This window comes from Syzygium oleosum, unplaced genomic scaffold (assembly GCF_021117445.2).
Source record: "Syzygium oleosum isolate NSW1041296 unplaced genomic scaffold, Sole_v2.1 Sole_v2.15, whole genome shotgun sequence".
NCBI classification, from domain to species: Eukaryota; Viridiplantae; Streptophyta; class Magnoliopsida; order Myrtales; family Myrtaceae; genus Syzygium; species Syzygium oleosum.
Genome location: NW_026607499.1, coordinates 2,337,322 through 2,359,609, shown reverse-complemented (window position 1 = coordinate 2,359,609; position 22,288 = coordinate 2,337,322). Strand labels below are relative to the sequence as shown.

The following is a 22,288-nucleotide window of genomic DNA, read 5'->3' as shown; positions in this document are numbered from 1 at the left end:
ACATTCCAAGACGTCGAATTTGTTGATCGTGCAGAGATGCATCACAGCCAATCTCTGCTTAGTCGGATACCCACTTCGTGGTTTTGTTACGTTGAATTCACGTTACACACAAAAATCGAATGAGATGTTAGGTTTTCAGATACATGCTTGACGACCCAACATCATATGACGACGAAGAGTTATTTCCTAGCAAACAAAAAAAAAAGAAGAAGAAAAATTTGACGAAATCAGGCATAGCAAAAGAAAGAAAATAACATCAAAGGTATGCTGCCGGTGTGTACACCTAACAAGTTAGGTGAGCAAAGATCTTTTTTTGTTTTGTGACTCTTTTCTTTTTGGCTGTCGTGATCGGGATTAAAAAAAACATGAAATCATTGATCTAGGTGGTATATATAATTACGATAAAAGAATTTCGTCAAAGACTCGAGTGTGGTTTTCTGGATACTTGTTAAATGAATAAAAACTTGTGTTGTTCTATGTAATGACTTCTTTAAATTGGGTTAATACTGTTGAAAGTCCCAACCTGGATTCTCTTATGGTACATTTGTCCCAAACTAATCCCGTCTCATAGAAAATCGCAGACTAGTACCTTATGACACATTTACCTCAATTTCATTTTCGTCTCACGAAAAATTTTCAACTAGTAGCTGACTCAAATGTACCCTCCATATGTCCAAAAAAAAAAAAATGTACCCTCCATTAGCAATTAGGGATCAGACGCGGAGGTTAGGCTTAGGTCATGTGATATCATTTTGGGATTTTCCGTAAAACGAAAATTTAGTTTGAAAGTAAATGAATGATGACGGAATAAGTTTGATTTAGGATAAACGATTTATATGGGTGCTAACCTGAGAGTCTCGATAGTATCAACTCTTCTAAATTCGAGTATTTCATATTAAAATTATTAAAATGAGTGTCGGCCCACTTACACGTACGATTCACTTCCGACTTATACTTTTTCCCCTTTTCATCAATGGAGGTCCCAAAGTGATTCCGGCTTGGCAGCATCATTTTCCACTTCCGCCGTTGTTGCAATCCAATGCGGATTCCTTTGTACAAAGCATTATTAGAGCTGTCCCTGACCTTGTAGCAGCAAAACCGAGGTCAAATCATCCTTTGTCTTTTATTGCAGTGAAAAATTTTCATTTTCACGAGCAGTTTCGAGATCACAAGGTGCATGCATTGAGTCAGTTAATTACTGTAACAGTGCACACACCTCAAGATCTCGAGGCCGCTTATGAAAATTATTGCATTTCATCACAAAAATCATCTAAATAATTACAGGGCAAGGAAATTGGTAATGTTATGAATTGACAAAGAGAGGAGGTTTTTTTTTTATTTTAATGAAAAAGGGTTAAAGCTGAATACGAAAGTTTAACGTCGTAAATTTAATATCCCTATTTTATCATCATAATAAAACATGAAGTAACTTTCTAGGAGGCAATAAAAAGAACCTAATGTTAAAGTCTCAAGTGAGAACTCAATAGTCTTTTGATATCTTCAAGCAAAGCAGAGCCAGCATTATCATACATAAGCTCTACACTAAGAAGATTATTGATGTCTTTAGAGTCAATTTTAATGATAATCCTATGAAAATCATGTTGTTTTGCGAAATTGAGTCCAGCCACAATGCCGAAAGTCTTACTTGACGAGGTCTAACTAATATACCGTAGTAGAGTTTAGATTGACATTGAGCCTGTCTAGTACAACTTTTCAGTATCATTTACAGCGACTACAGGGCACTTAGGAAATGTCTATTTTAATGGCAGGTTGATGCCCCACTTATGTATATGCATAACAGTTCCATGAAAGGGAAAAATGGACTTAAAATATTTCGAGAAGGAAAAGACAAACGATTGGCAAACCTGTCTATTTAGGAATCGCGAAAATTTGCTGGTTTCAAATATCTGTCTCTTTAGGAACATTGAACACTTCAACTCTTTTGAAATTAAAGGAAAACCAAGTCTAAACACGAGAAGTTTGAGAGGGGAAATTATTCTGTGTGTTTAGTGAATATTGTTTATTATAATCTTATCTCCCATTTGACATTGTACGTCACGATATGCCTTGAAAATTATGAGGCGGGGGGGGGATGGGGGTCGGCGGCAGTTGGTGAAAGTTATTAATTGAAAGATGGATTAATACTACGAAAAATTTTAAACTGGTACACATGTGATAAATTTATTCATAATTAATTTTTTTATTAAAAATCTCAAACTGGTACCGGATGTATCAATTTAGGGTTTTACCTTCCGTTTATCACATGTATATCGGTTTGTGGCTTTTCGTGGTATTAATCCAATTTGATGGTAAATTTGTCACAAACCTACTAGTTTGTGAGTTTTTGACGGTCGAAAACTTAGTTTAGGATAAATTTGTTACATGCGTATCGGTTTAGGATTTTTAGTGATCACAAAATTAATTTGTTTATATTTGTCACGGGTGTACCGATTTAAGGTATGGAATTACGTGTGAAATTACTTTTGGGTTTGCGATCAGGCTCTCTCTGCTCTCTCTCTCTCTCTCTCCGAAATGAGATGAAGTGGCTTTTGTCACAGAGAGTGCTCGAGCTTCCTCGTGGCCAGAGGCTGGAGACAGCGAGGGAGAGAGACGAACGAAAAGCGTAGAAGTCGGTGAGACTGTAACGGCTGCCCACTACTTGCACCTCCCTTCTTGACTCGGAGGAGTTGGAAAGAGACAACCCCGTGTTTTCGCGGTCAACACGAAACGCTCTTGCCACTCTGGGACTTCCCTCTCTCTCTGTCTCTCCCTCCCTCTATAAAAAAAGCGTCTCTCCCTCCTCCATCTTCCTCACCCCAGCACGGCCTCACGGTGCAAAGCGATACCGCATTTGCAGGTGTGTGCTTCTCCCACTGTCTCTCTCTCCCTCCCTCTCTCTGATTCAGTCTCACCCCGCTTTGCTTGTTTGAGTCTTGGAGCCATTTCGTGTGATGGGCTTGTCTCAAGTTCGCAACTTTTTCCGCTGCCGCTCCGCAATTCTTGATCTTGATTTCTTCTGTCGTGTCGCAGATACGCTTTTCTCTTTCGTGGCTCTCTTTTCTTTTTTATTCGTTTTTGTTTTTAATTTGGCGTCCGTGCCTGTGTATTGAGACTTGATCATCCCTGCCCAAAGACTTTTTCCAAGCCTTTCTTTGAAAGTTCGTTGGTCGTCTTTTACTGTGCCCCTCTTGTCATTATCATCGTTGATTTCAGCGTCCCAAGTCTAATCTCGAGGTGATTTCTGGGCAAATCAATTTGCCTGAAACCTCGCGCTAGTATGGCTGTTCTTAATTGGCTCTCAACTTCAAATTTGCTTCAAACGAGACAGGGTCGTCATGGCTTTTCATTTCTTGGAAACTTCTCGAGGAGTCGTCTTAGTTGACTAGCGTCAAAAGCGTGGCTACCGCCCGAACCTTCTTCCTAGAACCTCACACTTAAAGCTGATTACTTATGGCTCAAAGCACGCTGGTTCAATCATCTTACTCGAATTTCTTTCGATCTTTCTTCTTCACTTTGTTCCTCTACTTGCAGTCTGCTATCCATCCTGTCCTCTATAGCTCTCTTTCGCCTTCTACTTTTCGAAAAGAAAGGTATCCGTCCACATTCATTGTTTCGCTGTACTACTTTTAGGCAGAGGTAGTACAGGTACACATGTAAGATGATTGTGATGTTATCTGTTTGCCTGGAAAGCTTAAGTAACAGGGAAAAAGTCGTTAGGATTTTGATGTTAATCGTTTGGTTTCTTTCTGTGTTTGCTTTAATTTGAGAAGTAGCAAGAAGTCCAAGTATGCCAGCTTTTTAGCACCCTCGAACCATGCCCATGTTTTCTCATTCTTCTGTGAAGCTTTGTTTAACTGGGTCACCAGCTGTTGTTGTCTACTTGAAGTTCTGAATTTCTTTTGTATGATTAATCTGCAACAACTCCTTGTTCTGACTTTTGTTTTGAAAAAAATGGTTTCGATACATTTACCTGCTTGTCTTTTTCCTTTTTTAAATCTATGAGCCCAATTATTGTTGTGCCAGATTAGAGATTGGCTTTTCTTATTAAGTTTCTCAAGTTCTGCTTCATGTTACAGTCCAAGGTCGGTGAACATGTTGGAGAAGATGGAAGAAATCAACCTCGACAGAGTAATAGAAGAATTTGAGGCGATGACCAGAGATGCTGGGAGAGTCCAGAAAGAAACCTTGAAGAGGATCCTAGACGAAAACGGCAATTCTGAGTATTTGCAGAATCTAGGTCTTGATGGCAGAACAGACCTCGAGAGCTTCAGGGCTTGTGTTCCCATTGTTACTCACAAGGACTTGGAGCATTATATGCAGAGAATTGCTGATGGTGACTCTTCCCCTATACTCACAGGAAGACCCATTACCACTATTTCATTAAGGTAATAAAACACTTTTCCTTAAACTCACCTGAAGTCTAGTTAAATAATTAGTCCATAGCGGTCTGATGAAGTTATACGTAATGCTTTTACAGTTCTGGTACTACACAAGGAAAGCCCAAATACGTCCCTTTCAATGACGAGTTGTTCGATACTACCATGCAGATTTATCAGACCTCTTTTGCCTTTAGAAACAGGTATACTTTCGGACAGGACTCGTCAACTATGTTTGATTAGTCCTTGGATATCCTTCCAAGCTAGTATTTGTCTGTAGAATAATGCAGATGTTCTTTTAGTAAATGTACTAAAGCTGAACTCTTGTTTAGTTCTTTAAGTGAACCATTCGGTTTATTGTTTAATTCTTCAAACTGTTCATTCACCACTATTGTCATCGATCATCCTGTTTTGGAACCTTGCTCGAATCCATTATGGCAACAACGCATATAAATCTCGTGGTTTAGTTGCATTACCTTAAAGATGTCTTTGCCGCAGGGACTACCCAATCGAAGGTGGGAAGGTCTTACAGTTCATATATGGCAGCAAGCAATTCAAAACAAAAGGTGGTCTTGCCGCGGGCACTGCTACCACCAACCTGTTCCGTAGCTCGCAATACAAAAGTACGATGAAGGCAATGCAATCACATTGTTGCAGCCCTGATGAAGTGATATTTGGTCCCGATTTCCAGCAATCCCTGTACTGCCATCTCTTGTGCGGGCTTCTTTATCGCGATGAGGTACAATCTGTGTCGTCCACGTTTGCTCATAGCATTGTCCATGCTTTTCGAACATTTGAACAAGTCTGGGAGGAACTATGCACCGATATACGTTACGGGGTGCTCACCAGCAGAATTACTGGTCCGTGCATCCGGGCAGCTATGTCGAAGCTGCTCAAGCCGGACCCCGCCTTGGCTGATCTGATACAAGAGAAGTGCTCAGGATTGATTAACTGGTATGGATTGATACAGGAGCTTTTCCCAAATGCTAAGTACATTTATGGGATCATGACGGGATCAATGCAGCCTTACTTGAAAAAGTTGAGGCACTATGCAGGGGAACTACCTCTGTTAAGTGCTGACTATGGTGCATCTGAAGGGTGGGTCGGAGCAAATGTTAATCCAAAGTTGCCTCCTGAATTGGCTACTTTCGCTGTACTCCCTAATATTGGATATTTCGAATTTATCCCCTTAAAAGAGTGTATCAATACGCTCGAGCCGAAGCCAGTGGGTCTAACTGAAGTGAAGGTTGGTCAAGAGTATGAGATACTCGTTACCAATTCTGCAGGTACTTAAAGTTCTTAATTGTTTCCTTCTACTTTACTTTTCCCTGCTACTACGTTTTTTTTAAATGTGCGGTAGATATAAGTGGAAGCCTTTAGTTATGAACCGCCTCTTCGTTGCTAAATATGAAAAGTTGTAGCTAAGATGTGCTTCTCATGCTGTAATACACATCCGCAACAGGCATGTTGTCTGTCACTCGATATGGTTTTAAGTTGTGAAGAAGCTGCTTCAAAGAACTGCCCTTTCAGTTCATTCATATGCACTTGCAACCAATGCTTGGCGTTTGTTTCTGTCCTGAAGTTCAATAAGTTAAATCTTCTGTTTTTTTAATTTGATGCATGCAGGATTTTACAGATATAGGCTCGGAGATATGGTGAAGGTGGTGGGCTTTCACAACTCGACCCCGGAACTCCAATTCATATGCAGGAGAAATCTCTTGCTCACCATCAACATCGACAAGAACACAGAGAAGGACTTGCAGCTCGCGGTTGAAGCAGCGGCCAATCTGCTGGCAGAAGATAAACGCGAAGTCGTGGATTTCACCAGCCATGTGGATCTATCAAAGGAACCTGGCCACTATGTGATATTCTGGGAAATTAATGGAGAAGCAAGTGACGACACCTTAAAGGAATGTTGCAATTGCTTGGACCGGTCATTTGTCGACGCGGGCTATGTGAGTTCACGCAAGGTCAACACGATAGCGCCGCTTGAGCTGAGAGTCCTAAGGAGAGGGACCTTCCAAAAGATCCTGGACCATTACTTAGGACTAGGAGCTGCTGTCAGCCAATTCAAAACCCCAAGATGTGTAGGGCCTTCAAACGATGCTGTCTTGCGGATCTTGTCTGAAAATGTCATCAAGAGCTACTTTAGTTCTGCTTTTTAATTAAGTAAAATCCTTAAGATTTGATTTCATATTTTGTTTCTGGATTAATCGGACTCGTATATGGCATAAAATGTGATTTGATTCTCCTTCCCAAATGCAAGTTCTAATCATATTGAATGCATATTAATTTTTCAAAGTGCAGTACATTGCATAATAATTGGTTTTTTTTTATGGTTCGGCATGGAACAGACACCTAGTTGAAATTGTCCATCACTGCGTTACTCATTTTCATGCCGAAAACAAATGAACAAGTCCAAAACCAACGATTCTGCGTTTGTCCCTCTTTTGACTTTTTTAGTCTTCTCTTCAATGTCTTAGAATTAACCGTGACTACTTTTAAGTCCTCTCAAGTCTAAGGTCATTCATCTGATCCCTTTCTTAGTATTAGAAGTGCGTGCGGCGCTGTCCATGAAATTGCCAATCCCAATTCTGTTTCTTTGCTTCGGAAGCTTGCTATGCTCTACAATGTTACACAATGGCGAAGTGTAATATATCCTATCATTAGTAATCCTGATCTGCAGATCCCAATCTCTCTATTCACACAATTTAAATTCTCAAGGAAAAAAATTTCATGATAGAGTACAAGCTTTCGGTTCTGGAAGCTCTCATATCAGCTTAATAACATATTCACAATACATTAGCCCAACTCTTCACATGAGCAAGGGTGAGTTCATGTTCTAAGTGATGTGAATTAATGGACTCTATGTTGTCATTTAGTCAATTGTTTAATGTTGGTAAGCCTGTCTAGAACCCAATGACAAGGATAGTGGGCTACTAATTTTAGCGAGCGGATCTGTCGTTTTCTTCAACAACTCTGAGACACTTACCTGGCCCCATCGTGAAGGGCAGAGAAACTTGTTCCACTACATGTCTCATGATAGCATGAAATCCACTTCTTTGTGATGCAAAAGCTTGTAGCAATTTTTCATGGAAGGCAAAGAGATGATAAGAGCAAAAACAGAAGAAGCTGAAGTCGAAGATGGGGATGCATTGGAAGTATGGGACCGTGGAAGCCCTTTGTATGATGCCTTTGAATTGGTGTCACTCAGTCATGTCATAGAGAGGCATCTCTTGGTTTTCCCTTGTAACAGAAAATCGAATTGGCAAAACAACTGTGCTCGTGTCACATCAGTATCTTGTGCCGAGGACACAAACAAGGCGTGTAAAGTTTCGTCCTGGCGAGAAATCGTGAGGAAGAAAATGTGGAAGAGGTTCAGGATGAGTGGACGCGGCAAGGAGGACCCGAAGGAGCTGAAAGTTGGTCCTAAGTATGGCTTCTCTTATAGGATTATGTAGACGAAGATCGTTCGATATAAACAAAACCAAGCAGGTTACTTGTATAGTTGATTACGAATTTTCCTCCTGTTCCCGTAGCAGTGTATCTTGTTGATGTTCTTCATGACTGTCACATAAAGAAGTTGACAGGGTCTCCCTCTCTTTCGATCTGCATTCTTTCCTATCTTGCAACATGTTCTTTTGTGTGTTTTTGTGTCACGTTCATTCCAACCATCTTGTTGACAATGGAAACCTTTTCTGTGTGTTTTCTGAAGGTATGCGATGAACATAGATTATGCCATTGCCAACTCTCTGCATAATCTTCCTATTCACTTGGACTCATCAAACGAGGTACCTACTTAGGCTGGCTTTGGCTGCTCGGGGTTTTGCATAGAATACGATAAGAAGAAACCCTTTCACATCCTATCTTCGACGGGTCGTGCGATCTGGAGTTGTTCAACAATGTCCTATCCTTTTTACGCATTCGAAGGATGTCGAGAGCATGCGCAAAGGCTAAGCTGAATCATTTTACCTGTCGTGAGCCACTACTGCTGTTCAAGCAGCGCACCTAAGCAATGGTGACTGTCGAGCATTTTGCCCAAATCAGCCTGTGGCAGTGATTGCTCTGCCTAATCGTTGCCGTCATTTGGATCACAACTTTGTAATTATCTGTGTTGTAGTTATCTTTGGTTAAGTAGTGTTCCATTCTATGCCAGAACCGTTCCCCTGTTCCGTTAAAAAAAAACTATGCTATTAATAAAAAAGTCGCCGATGACTTGATATCCTAGTCATTCGTCTGCAACTTATCCATGTTTTTATGAAATTACCAACTTTTTCCATAGTTCATAAAATATCAATTTTTATATGTTTTCTTACCAACATCTCAAGCTTGTGAAGAACTTGAAGAAGAAGAAAGGAAATTCACAATTGAAGAACTCAGAACTACACACTGAATTCCATCTGAGAGCATACTTTCTCTCTTGTATTTCTTACTGCTTTATATCACGCACAACTCATATACCAGAAACTGCTTCTATACAACTGAACTACCAGAAGAAACAAACTTATGCAACTGAACTAACAGAATGTTAACTACTCTGTTTTTCTCTTAGCTGAAGGAACAGAATCAGTTACAGAACATTAACCAATACTTGATATGTATAGAAGTCTTGATCTTTCTTCATCTTTCCACTTCACCTTCGTTCTTTCCTATAGTCTCAACATCCCCTCGCAAACTGGGTGCAGGTTTAAACCCCAAGCCCAGTTTGGTTCTGAGAGTGGAGTGATCAAGTCGTGACAAGGCCTTGGTGAAAATGTCAGCAAGCTGGCGATGACTAGGAACATACTGGACAGATAATGATCCCAAGGAAACATTTTCTCTGACAAAATGAAAATCAACTTCGATATGTTTGGTTCGAGCATGTAAAATAGGATTTGCAGTAAGTGAAATGGCAGACTGATTATCGCAAAAAAGGACTGTAGGTGATGTTAAAGAAATGCCAATATCACGCAGAACAAAGCTGATCCAAGTAAGATCAGCAGTAGCAGAAGCAAGTGCACGATACTCTGCTTCAGTGGAGGATCGAGAAACAGTGGATTGTTTCTTGGCTGTCCAGGAAATGAGATTGGAACCAAGAAATAGGCAAAAACCAGTAGTAGAGCGTCTAGTATCAAGACATCCTGCCCAGTCAGCATCTGAGAAGCCATACAAGTTTAGAGTACTGTTCGAGTGAAGAAAGATACCCAGATGAAGTGTGCCCTTTACATACCGAAGTACTCACTTTAGTTTAAGAAAATCAGCAATGGTAGGATGCTGCATTTTCTAACATAAAAGATTAGTGGCATATGCAAGATCAGGTCTAGTAATAGTGAGATATTGAAGACCTTCTACCAGACTTCTATATTCAAGGGGATTGTCAAAAGGAATGGTGTCATTTGACGTAGGAAGAGACTTGACACATAGAGGAGTGGAGATGGGCTTGCAATCTTGCATGTGAGCTCGTGTAAGAAGGTCAAAAGCATATTTAGTCTGGCAGAGAAAAAGGTCAGCAGAACTACGTGTGGCTTCAATACCTAGAAAGTAATGAAGAGAACCCAGGTCTTTCATGTGAAAAGTAAGACTCAGAGACTTGATTAAGTCAGCAAGAAGCTGAGAGGAATTGCCAGTCAGGACAATATCATCAACATAAAGTAGCAAGACAATTGTGTCTGTACCTCTGTGGTACACAAAGAGAGAGGGATCTGTGGTGCTGCAGAAGAAGCCTGATTCAAGTAAAAAATTGTTGAATTTCTCAAACCATGCACACGGAGCCTGTCGAAGTCCATATAAAGACTTTTGTAGGAAACAAACATGATGAGGTAATGTAGGATCAATGAAACCAGGAGGCTGCTCCATATAAACAGATTCAGTCAATGTGCCATGTAAGAATGCATTTTTGACGTCGAGTTGGTGAATAGGCCAATGCTGCACCATAGCTACTGACAAGACAATACGTATGGTTGCTTGTTTGACAACAGGGCTAAAAGTTTCAAGATAGTCTACTCCTTCTTCTTGATGAAAACCTTTAGCCACCAGACGAGCCTTTAACCTTTCAAGACTCCCATAAGATGCTAACTTGGTCTTAAACACCCATTTACAGCCTATAACATTCATCTGAGCGGTGCGTGGAACTAATACCCAAGTTTGATTTTCATACAAGGCAGCCATTTCTTCTTGCATTGCACGAGTCCAGCCTTCATGAGCTAAGGCTGACTTAATTGATTTTGGTTCAGAAGGGATAGTAGATTCAGCTAAGCAGACATATTTAGGATTTGGTTTCACTATGCCAGACTTAAGTCGAGTTTGCATAGGATGAACAGAAATATCACAATGTGGAGAAGAGGAAGACTGATGTTCAGAAGCAACAACAGAAGACTGATGTTCTTGAACAGGCATATTGGTTATTGCAGTAGGCGAAACAGAAGAAGCTGATGGTCCAGGAATAGCAACAGCTTGTGAAGAATTGTATGGTATAGAAATTTGGCCTACCTCCAGAACAGCACTGTCTTGTAGATGGCCAGTGTGAAAAGTGTTAGGTTGTCTAACTGTATTTGCCCTGGTAGAATCCAGAAAAGCAACCTCATCAACCCACTTTCGGTACAGAGATGTATAGTGAGGATAATCTGCAGATAATTGCTTGGCAAATGGGAAGAAATTTTCATCAAATGTCACATGTCGACTGATATACACTCTACCATCAGTAGGTACCAGACAGTGATACCCTTTATATTTCTCACTATACCCCAAGAATACACAAGTGAGAGATCGAGGGTCAAATTTATGTTTAGCATATGGTCTGAGACAAGGATAACAAGCACAGCCAAAGACCCTGAGATGATCATACTTGGGCACTTGTTGAAAAAGTTTGCTGTGAGGTGAGTCCATCTGCAGCTTAGGAGTTTAGAAGCAGATTAATAATATAATTGGCAGTTAAGAATGAATCAACCCAGTAGTGTAATGGTGTTCGAGCATGATATAGCATAGTGAGACCCAATTCGACTACATGACGATGCTTCCTTTCAGAAATCCCACTCTGTTCGGGAGTATAAGGACAGGAAATATATTGTTTAATACCACAAGTGTCTAGATGAGCCTGAAACCTTGTACTAGTGAATTCACCACCACCATCACATTGGAAGACTTTGATTTTGCGGTCAAACTGAGTCTGTACATATTGCTGAAACATAATGAAAATATTATAGAACTCAGATTTGTATTTCATTGGATAAATCCAACTGTAGTGTCGCGACCTAAAATTTCTCTCAGGCTAATGGATTATTAAGACTAAGCCTAACTCGGGCCCACCCGAGCCCTACTAATTCGCAACTTAGGGTTTAAGTTTTTAACATGCAAAAGTTTTCATGCTTGGAGTCGCCACTAATCTATTTATGGTAGGTCGATTAGAAACCTAAATAAAACATAGGGAGATATGTTTTATTCCTACGAACCAGAGATTCTAAGCTCGGGGACTTGGTTACGCTAGATCTAGTCTAACGCCCTTTCGGTACCTTTTCTTTTCAAAAATATTTATGCATGCAGTCTGGATCCATTTTAACTTAGTCACTAGCATGTGAGGTGATCATGCGGGTGCGAAAACCATCAAAGTAACACACAATAATCAAAACATTAAATAAATTGCAAGATTGGGAGAATTACTTATCTCGAAGCAACGTAAGCATCTGCATTGTTAGCTAAAAAATCACATCAACAATCCTCATATGATTTCTAATTAACAAGCAGTTCACTCAATATTTTTTAGGATTTTCACTTATTTAAATGAAACCTAACCTATATGTAATGACGTGCAAAAATTAACATGCGATTAATGCAGCCTAACATGCAAATTATATGTCATGCGACGACGTGACCTAATTCTAATGACGGGCAAATGATTTATTTTTGGTATTTTTCCAATGAAATTCGAAATAAAAAAAATGTCTAAATTAACATGCAATCTATCTTAATCTGTCCTAAAGTGGCTCATTTTTTTTTGGGATTTTCACGAAAATTCGAAATCTAAATATCCTAAATAATCCACAAAGATTAAAACAATTTCTAATTTAAACTAGGAAATATGCTACCCTAAATCCCAATTTAAATCAAATAATTATCTTATTCTTTTGGATATATTTAAGATCCCCTAAGCATGCGAAATTTCTAATTTAAATCCTAACTAGCAAATTTTTGCATTTTCCTTATTTAAAAGGAAAGCAATCAAACAAAGATAACAATCACATTCAAACAATTTACGCAACCCGCAAGATTCTTCAAATTTAGATAAGGCAAAGAAATCAAACTAACGGTCATATCTATAGGGTTATAGATATCGACAGAAAGTTGATTGTTTAAATTTGGAAAGCAAATAAAATCTATTATCGTATCCAAGTGATTATGGATAAGATAACGATTTTCCGTATCACCGCGTATCGTACCTTAGGGATAAGGTCGGATAGTCGTCCAGATACGTTGCTAAATTAGGAATGATTCCTAATTTTGGGTATTTTCGAATATTGCGGATAAAGCAAACATTATCCTAAGGTATCTAATCAATCACGTAATATTCACGGAATATTCAAAATATTCAAATTAAGGATTTAAATATTTTGAAAATATACCGGATAGAGATTTTTACCTGATTTGCGAATTTCTTTCCAAATTTGAATCGTCTCGGGATTGGACTCGGGACGGTGACCGACGGTGGGTGATCGACGGCAGACGCGGCGGCGACGATGAGAGGTGGCGGCGATGGCGGCGGACTGGTACTGATTGTTGAGCGTAGATCACGGTCAAAAGTGGAACGAGTCTCGGCTTGGTTCAGTTTGCTTCGTCGTTGGATGGATGCTTGCGGCTAGGGGAATGACTCGCAGTTAGGCTCCACGGCGTGGTACCTCACCTTTATGAAGTCCACACCCTGAGATTTGTGGTCCGCTTGATGAATGTCGGTAAATCTGCAAGAAAGAACCAACGTGGACTGCAAAGCACGGGCAAAAACAAAACTTTGGGGTCGGTGGACTCTCTTCGATGGTTCCCTAAATCCCGCGAGAATAGACCAAAGATTCTCCTTCTCTCGATGTGCGTTGAACAGAGAAATTCTAGTTGAATTCTCCCTTCGACTGCCGAAGAAAAATCACCACCGCTTCAGTCCCTCTCTTCTTGTTTCGAAATTTCCACCAAAGCTCTTTGACCACCGCTTGGACTTTTTCCTTTGATCGAAGATCTGACCTTCCTGCTTTGTCAATTGTGGCGTAAAGAACTTGAAGGAATGATGGTGGAAGGATGGTGGTGGTGATGATAGATAATTGCCTAACACCGGAGGAACCACCGCGGGAGTAGAGGACTTCTCTTCTTTTTTGCCGGGAATCTCTCTCTCACCCTTTCAATCTCACGTGTGTCTCTCGTGCTCTCAAAGATTGTCTTCTTGAAAATTATGAGAGCTCCCTTGATTATGACGCATATCGACATATTTATATCGCAACCCTAGGTTAATTAACCGGCTTCCTAGTCCTAATGGGCTTAGATTTAGGCTTTATCATTTAATTTTATTTTAATTCCAAATGGGCTAAATTAATTCGGGCTGATTTAAGCTCAAATTAAAACAACCAAAGCCTTTTAGACTTGTGAATTTTGGCCCCCAATCCCTTGAGCCGAGTGCTCGAGCTCGGTTTACGCGATGAATTTTCAGCTTTCTCGCCACCGCCGGTCCAATGCGGAATGCAACTAACCTATATGAACTTAAACTATATGCTATGCAATTTTAATATTTTTGTTTAGGGGTTAAAATATAATCCCTAATTTTCTATGCAATTTTTCCTAAATGACTAGTTAAAATTTAGGTGTCAACATGTAGCGAGAGAAGTTGTCCACAAAAATGACATAAAATCGGAAGCCCTGAATAGAGGTTACTGGTGAAGGACCCCAAATGTCACAGTGTATCCTTTCTAGAGGAAGTTCAGTTACAGAATGAGACAAAGAAAATGGTAAATTTGTACTCTTGACAAGTTGACAACTGCCACATACAGAGGAAGCTTTCTTATTATTGCTAATCCACTGCTGTTGTTGAAGATACTTCAAGATCTTTGTGTTAGTATGAGCAAGTCGTTGATGCCATATGTCCTCTCCAACAGCTTTATGTCGTTGTGTAAACAGAGCTTTTGTTGCCATCTGATCCACTCGATAAAGTCCCCCAATTTTCAGCCCGAGCTGCACTGTGGAGTTGGTTCGATTGTCCTTAACATAGACACCATATTTATCAAACACAAAGGAGCAGGGAAAGTCATCAGTTAGTTTTGAAACTGAAAGAAGATTTTTCTTGATTTCAGGTACTACCAATATATCATTGAGCGGTAATGCATCAATTTCAGTAAGTAACAATGCATCACCAGTATGAGTAATAGGAAGACATGAACCATTTCCTATCATTACAGAATCAGTTCCAGTGTACTTGGAGGGGTTATGAATTATACCCGTATTGGCTGTGATGTGAGCTGTGGCTCCTGTATCAGGATACCATTCATTGCCTGTTGAATCCTCAAGATGCATTGCTGTTAGAGCTTGTGGAATAGATGTACCTTGATAAGAGTTATCAAATCTATACCAGCATCGAAGAGCATCATGCCCTGGACGTTTGCAGATTTGGCAAGTTACTCGAACTCCATCTATGGCCTTTTCATCCTGCAAGTTCTTGTGAACTACTAAGTTGGGAGATGGATAGGATTTAGTGTCTTGATACCGCTGTGATGAACTAGCAAAAGGTCGAAAGCCATGATTTGAACCAGAGAAATTAGTCCGTGGACTAAAAGATTGAACCTCCTGAACTTGGCTCAGATTAAATGGTCTATAATTCGGGCTTCTTCCTTGATATCCATAACTACGAACTCGATTGTCAAATGGACGACCTCTACCATAGATACGTCCCCCACGATTGTTCCCTTTTTGACCTATAAACGCAAAATTCTGTGGATGCAGTTCTCTGTCAAGTATCACCTTCGGTTCTATTTCTAGGCTTCTTTCTCCATAATAGGCCATGTTAGGATTATACTGACTCGAAGAATAGTTTTGCAGTCTCGTTTCAAATCTTTCTAGTTGTGATATCACCTCATCATAATCAGGTTGAGGTTTCAAGCAGTATATAGTTGTGCGAAAATTCTCATACTCTGAGCCTAAGCCCTCCAAGACACCAAAGACTTTAGTTATCTCATCAACAGGCTTCCCAATTGCATCTAGCTGATCACAAATCAGTTTATATTCTCTAAGATAATCAGAAAGCTTTCTATTTCGCTTCTGACATGCTTGAAGTTTCCCCCTCAGTTCAAACTCTCTAGCTACTGATTTCTGTGTAAAACGATTCAGTAATGTTTGCCATACCTCAGAAGATGTTTCCAGGCCAATGATCAACCCTAGGATATGCTCAGAAACTGCACCACTAATCCATGATGATACCAATTGATCAGTTTTCACCCAATCATTGTAATCAGGATTCACAGCTTCAGTCTCATTCCCTTCAATATCGAGTTGTAGCTTCCCTGGTGGGGGAATTTCTCCACTAACGAAACCAAAAAGCTCTTGACTCCGGAGAAATATGAGAAACTGAGTCTGCCAGAGAAGAAAATTATCTTTTGCAAGTTTGATTGTAACGAAGTTGGCAATGTTTACGTGGATAGGAAAAGGATATCTTGCTATTCTTACTGCCATTGTTGTGTTCTTCAAGTGAAAAATCGAGATTCACAGCTTTGCTCTCAGAGAAAAGCTCTGATACCATGTGAAGAACTTGAAGAAGAAGAAAGGAAATTCACAATTGAAGAACTCAGAACTACACACTAAATTCCATCTGAGAGCATACTTTCTCTCTTGTATTTCTTACTGCTTTATATCACGTACAACTCATATACCAGAAACTACTTCTATACAACTGAACTACCAGAAGAAACAAACTTATGCAACTGAACTAACAGAATGTTAACTACTCTGTTTTTCTCTTAGCTGAAGGAACAGAATCAGTTACAGAACATTAACCAATACTTGATACGTATAGAAGTCTTGATCTTTCTTCATCTTTCCACTTCACCTTCGTTCTTTCCTATAGTCTCAACAAAGCTTACCCACTCTTATGATTTTGCTAATATTTACTTGGTGACTTACCAACTTTTTTCTGATTAAATTGTCAACAAGTTCTCAGTTTCCGACTCTCATATGAGCTACTTACGAACATTTATTCAATTTTTCCCAAATATCAAAGTTTGTTATCATACCAACTTTTATTTGTTTTTCTATCAAATGCCTTACATTTATGAGCTCTCATATAAATTAACTAACATTTAATGGTGTTGCTTACCAGCTTCTATCTCATTAGATTATCAACTAATTTGATTTATCAACTCTCACTTGAGTTGCTTACCAACATCTATTTGGTTTTTTTCTATACATTTTTTCAATTTTTTATATTGAGTATCCAACTTTTATTTGCCTTGATGTCAATCCATTACATTTACCAACTTTTTTAGAAATTACCAATCTTAATAAGAGTTATAACAAGATTTTCTTCGATTAAAGTACCAACTAGTTTTACTTTGTGATATTATTTGAGTTAGTTGCCAACATTTATTTGATTGTTTTAAATTATCATCTTCTTTTAGCTCTGACAAAAAAACTTTTGCTATCTTCTATAAACTTCAGTTTACTTTTCGTATATATGCCTTCAATCAATCATCAATTAAAGTTCCATTTGTTTTGCGGATAATATTTTGTTGAAAAATTTTTTCCTCATTTTTCGGTGTTTGGATCATTTCGGAAAATGAGTCAACAGAAAACCTATGTTTAAATTTAAAAAAATGGTTTCCTCTTTTAAAAATCGAAAATCATTTTTCAAAATACAACTAGATATTGATGATTAACTTTGGTTCTTAGGCATAGAATCCCAATGCCTGTGCCCGAGTACCTAGCTCCGAGGCCCAAGTCACTAGCCCCTACGTCCAATCCACCAAAAGTTGGGCCTTGGTCCCTCGAGAATGGGCCCAAGACATTAATGCTCATGCCCTAGTCCTCGACGGTCATGCCCAACTACTCGGCTCTCACGCCAAAGTCACCCGCGTCTAGGCCCTGGACATCGACTCCTATGCTAGGACCTAGGTCCATAGAGGTTGGGCTGGGACCCTAGTGCCCATGCCCTAGTCCTTGGTGGCTATGCCTGGGACCTCTGTGGTTGTGCTTGGGTCCCTGGCGGCTATACTCGAGTATTCGATGCCTGTGCCTTGAGTCACTAGCATGTAGGAGCCAAGTCCATTGAGGCCTAACCCAAGTCCACATGGCCGGGCCGAAGTCTCCTGAGGTCAAACCTGAGAAACCCTGGCTCTTACAATTAGGACCCTAACAGCTAGGTATACCTTATATCACTCAAATAGTGTTTATCGCTTTAGAAAAATAAAATCAAGTTTTCCTTTCCAAATGACAAAAAAATAATTTCTAGCTCTTTTCAGATTTCAAGCAAACATTAGAATATATTGCCAGTTTTATAGAAAAATGACTTCTTGGAAAATATTCTTACAAATGTCACATTTTCTGCGATGCAAATAGAGCTTAAGTAACCAGTCGAGTAATCATTTTTATTTGTCTTGTTTATCACACTTTTTTACGATGGAGTTACCAACTAGTTTCCACAGCTAATACTTCTTAAGTTACTAACAATTTTTTGATATTTTTTTACATTCTCATCCCTGATAAAATTACTTTTCCTTTGTAATTACCAACTTTTACTTACTTTTCTTACTAGCACCTTAAATTAACAATTATTTTATAAAATTACCAACATCTATCCAAGTGACTTACCAATCTTTTTCCCTGATTAAGTAAATCGAATTAAACAATTGGCAACTTAAAGAAAAACAATAAACTTTCTAACCAACGCAAATGAGAGGTGGCAATTTAAATATTTGATAAACATTAGAAAAAAGTTACATGTCCTTTTTTTACCAACAGTTTTTCACACTTATCAACGGTTATTAAAAGTTAAAACATAAGAATTAAACACGGAACATCAACTACCACAAATGGACTTACCGGGCAGCCTCGAAGCAGTCTCATAGCCCGGCGTCACCCTATACCAACCCAAAAACTCAAGAGAAACAAGAGTTGTATGTCATTAATAGGCCTGACAAATAGGCGAGTCAGATTGGAAATGGTTCAACTTAAATTGATTCATTTGATCCATTTTGACCCATTTATATGCAACGCAGATTTGGCGACTCGACTCGACTCGACCCGACCCGACCCGACCCGACCCGACCCGACCCGACCCGACCCGACTTGACTTGACTTGGATCTATTTTTATCAATTTTTTCCTTAAATTGTTACATTTGAAGAATGGATGACTCCATGGACCAGTTCATCACGTTAGTAAAGGAGCTTGAAGGTCGGATTATAGGTGGAATGTAAAGGTGGAGGTGAAAGTTCGGCCTAAGACATCCAAAAATCATGAAACGGGTTCGAGTTTTGATTTTAAGTTAAATATAGATGAGGTCTTCATATACTGAGCTTCATAAAAAGCCCAACTTACATTTGTCTCGTAACGAAAACAAATCTATACTAATTTTATCTTCTTTTGATCATTTTCTAAATTTACACATCTCTGTTGACAAGCAAGTTATGAATTGCTATACAAGAACATACTTGTTAAGCCATTATTACATCATCAATCGTAATTTTTTGTCAAAAATAAATATAGCAATTGGATTCAAATTTTTATTGTTTATCACTGAGAGAGTACTTAATACACTTTGTCAAAAGCACATGTCTCAATGTGGTCAGAAATTAAGGAGGACTTCTCATGCCATTTGCTCACCAAACCCTAACACCTCCCCTTCTTCCATTTTCTAATTGCATCTCTCTCTCTCTCTCTCTCTCTCTCTCTCTCTCTCTCTCTCTCTCTCTCTCTCTCTCTCTCTCTCTCTTCGAAATCAATTTATCCTAAGTCTTTTTTTTTGTCGGTCCTACTCTATCTCTCACTCATGATACACACTCAGACTTGCGCCCCACCTCTTGCAGGGCGTGGGCGTCAAAACCCACATCTTAAACTACGCGGCCCCACCCCCACCCCCACCCCCCCTACGAAGGTGGGGATTCGAACTAATTTTTTGACCAGTCGATCTGGCTTGAAAAACTCCTCATTTATCAACCGTGATGCCCATGGACCCTTACAACCAGCTCGATCTGGCTTGTAAGATCACCTCCATGGCCATTGCCTCCCGCGTCCCCAAGCTCGAGTCCGACATCGCCCTCACATAATGGCCGGCGAGGGCCGCGACGCCCTCGCCTAGTGCCAGCAAGGGTCGGCTTGTGGCCCTTGCCGGTCCTCAGCCAACAAGAGAGTAAAGAACATAAAAGAAAAGAAAAGAAAAAAGAAAAAAAACCAAAACATTATAAAATATTGAAAAATTATTAAAAAATGTCTAAGTCAGTGCTGGCCGTACCATGTAAGATGGTCGGTGTCTACGTCAGCGATTTCCAGCTAAAATTGGTTGGATGAATTTAATCGGTACCAAAGCAAAGATATTTATTACTAAATGGATCCGATTAAAAAGCTTGTGATTGAATTGATACTAATGTAATAAATTTATGATTTTTTTGATACATTTTTCCTGGCAGAAGGGTGATGGGAGCTTATCGAAGGAAATATTAATTAAGGATAAAAGAGTAATCGAAACAAAAATGCACAAGGGCACGCCAGTCCAAAAGTATCCAACCTATTGGGCAGCGAAACCAGACTTATATTTCACTGGGTCACCTCACTTCTCCTCAACGTAGGATCTCATTCCCCTTGCTTCAGGCATTACCATATACACACCATTGTAGCTAGTTCACTCGCACTCGCACTCGCTCTCACTTGCGCACGCGACAGGATTTTCCTTTTTATGCAATACGTAAGTGAATCACATAAGCAATGAACAGATGGTAAGGAAAGTTTATTGAAGGAAGTAACGATGCGCAGCTTTATTAAATTGGTCCGATAGATTGGATCCCTCTCGAATTGCGTAAATACGGTTTGTCAATTTATGAGTGAGAGTAACTCCTTAAATCTGGAAGCTCTTCTTTCTTGATCTATATATAGATATGGGCGTGTTTCTTAGAGGCATTCGATCTATAGTGGTTCAACTAGTTATGGTCATTGTCTCCGTGTGACGATGGAGTTGAGGACGCCGAAGTTAGGTGTGCATTGCAAATCATAGTTTTTGAAGGGGAAGATCTCGGCATGTGCCCATCATCACCGACAGTTCCAGTGATCGACCGTCGATTGTCTTTAGATGCTATGACAGATCTAGTCTTTTGTGATGAAAGCGTACTTATAGCTGCAAGATGTACTCTTTTATTTGCTGGGTTTTGTTTTGTTTTGTTTTGTTTTGCAGTCTGGAATTTGTTTTGCTTGAATGCTTTCTATGTTCCTCTTATGTCTAATTATGATAAATGAATGAAATTTTCTTTAAAAAAAAAAAAGCCACAGGAGGAGATCTAGTGCAAGAATTTCAGCACCCAATGGTCTTGTCCTCGACTAAATGCAACTAGTCTCTCCTTAAATGATCAAAGTTTTCTGTTAGGCGGTATCAATCAATCAAATCAAGTAGGCCATGAACTAATAGAAAGAAGTATCGTTTATCTCAAATAGAAAAATTAGATACAGCCCCACAAATTAAAAGAAGTCGGGTTTTGATTGTTCCTTTCGTAACGTTTTGCATGTGTAATTTGTCGGAAGGTGCTTTTTATCGCCGGCGATGTGGTAGGGAATCAATTAGAACACGGCGGTACGCTTTGGAGTCGGAAAAAGTGCCGCTTCGCACATTCATGAATACCCGTAAAAAAATCAAAGTGGAAATCTCATCCCAAGACCTAGTTCTTTGACAAATCTCTAGAAGAACTTGACCAAGCATATGCGACAATTCGCACAATCACGAATATTATCGGATTAAAGCGTAGTAAACTAAAGTGTCCTGGAAAATCATTTGCGACATCAAAGTCATGATAATGATCTGAAACTCCACCCACGGAGGGCGAAGGCCCATCAACTGAAAACGACTGATGAACCTCCTCATTCGTGCATCATCCTCTCATCATCGTCGTCAACATCTTCCAGATGGGTGCATAGACTTCTACGAACCGTGTAAACATCTGAACTTTCTTGGTCTTTCTTTATTTCCTGGGAACAATCCCAAGCTGCGACGGCATCTGTGGTGTCGGGTTTTCTTTTGGGGATGAAAACGACGACCTTGATGATGTATTTTGCTTTGTGAAGCAGGTGAAGGTGTGCTTTCGAAGAGGATGAGGAAATCGAATACGGTCTCTCCGTGTGTGGTTGCGTGAATGGACAGTCGACGGATAGAATAGAGAGAGAAGGGATGTCAAACTTCTGTGGAGACCCTAATTTTCAATTGCCAAGAAAGCGTGGTGAGGAAACACGACAACCTTCATTCAGCGGATGTGGAAAAGTGAGCGACGATGTTGATGACTATGAGAACGTAAGTGATACGAACAATTATTTATAAGAAAACGTTTTCAAAATCAATCAATTTTCACAAAACAAATGGAGAAGTCACCTAATTTACGTCATGGTCAGGAGGTAGATCATTACATGCTCGTGCTTTTTCATTCGCACAATGGATTAAAGAGTTTGAATGCACTTAGTACCGGCCTGTCTCATTAGATACTGAATTGGCACAATGAAAGATTTATAACTGAATTGGTCGCCGTATAATAGGTTTATAACCTTTTTTTGACAATTATCCGTGGAGTATGCTAGTGCTTAAGGCTAAGCTGAATCAGTTTACCTTTTGTTAGCCACTGCTGTTCGAGCAGAGGCACTTGAGCAATGTGGACTATCGAGCAATTTTTGCCCAATCCAGCCTGTGGCAGCGATTGCTATGCCTTAATCGTTGCCTTCATTTGGATCACA

General features: G+C 39.6%; 2 protein-coding genes across 5 annotated transcripts; both read left to right on the top strand.

Moving 5' to 3' along the window:
* The first annotated feature begins 2,698 nt into the window (after positions 1-2,698).
* LOC115665816 (jasmonoyl--L-amino acid synthetase JAR4-like) lies at positions 2,699-6,677 on the top strand. Of its 4 annotated transcripts, none has more exons than XM_030587645.2 (5): positions 2,699-2,857; positions 4,077-4,385; positions 4,478-4,579; positions 4,875-5,662; positions 6,003-6,677. In XM_030587645.2, exons 2-5 carry the CDS (start codon positions 4,093-4,095, stop codon positions 6,539-6,541), a joined length of 1,722 nt encoding a protein of 573 aa, XP_030443505.1. In that variant the 5' UTR covers positions 2,699-2,857; positions 4,077-4,092; the 3' UTR covers positions 6,542-6,677. The 4 variants fall into 4 exon arrangements, with proteins under 4 accessions (XP_030443505.1, XP_030443503.1, XP_030443504.1 ...); XM_030587643.2 differs by lacking the exon at positions 2,699-2,857 and adding an exon at positions 2,947-3,590; XM_030587644.2 differs by lacking the exon at positions 2,699-2,857 and adding an exon at positions 3,516-3,645.
* Positions 6,678-7,483: 806 nt separating this feature from the next.
* Positions 7,484-7,837, top strand: LOC115665815 (uncharacterized). Its single transcript, XM_030587642.1, has one exon. It carries the CDS (start codon positions 7,484-7,486, stop codon positions 7,835-7,837), a length of 354 nt encoding a protein of 117 aa, XP_030443502.1.
* The last annotated feature ends 14,451 nt before the right edge of the window (positions 7,838-22,288 follow it).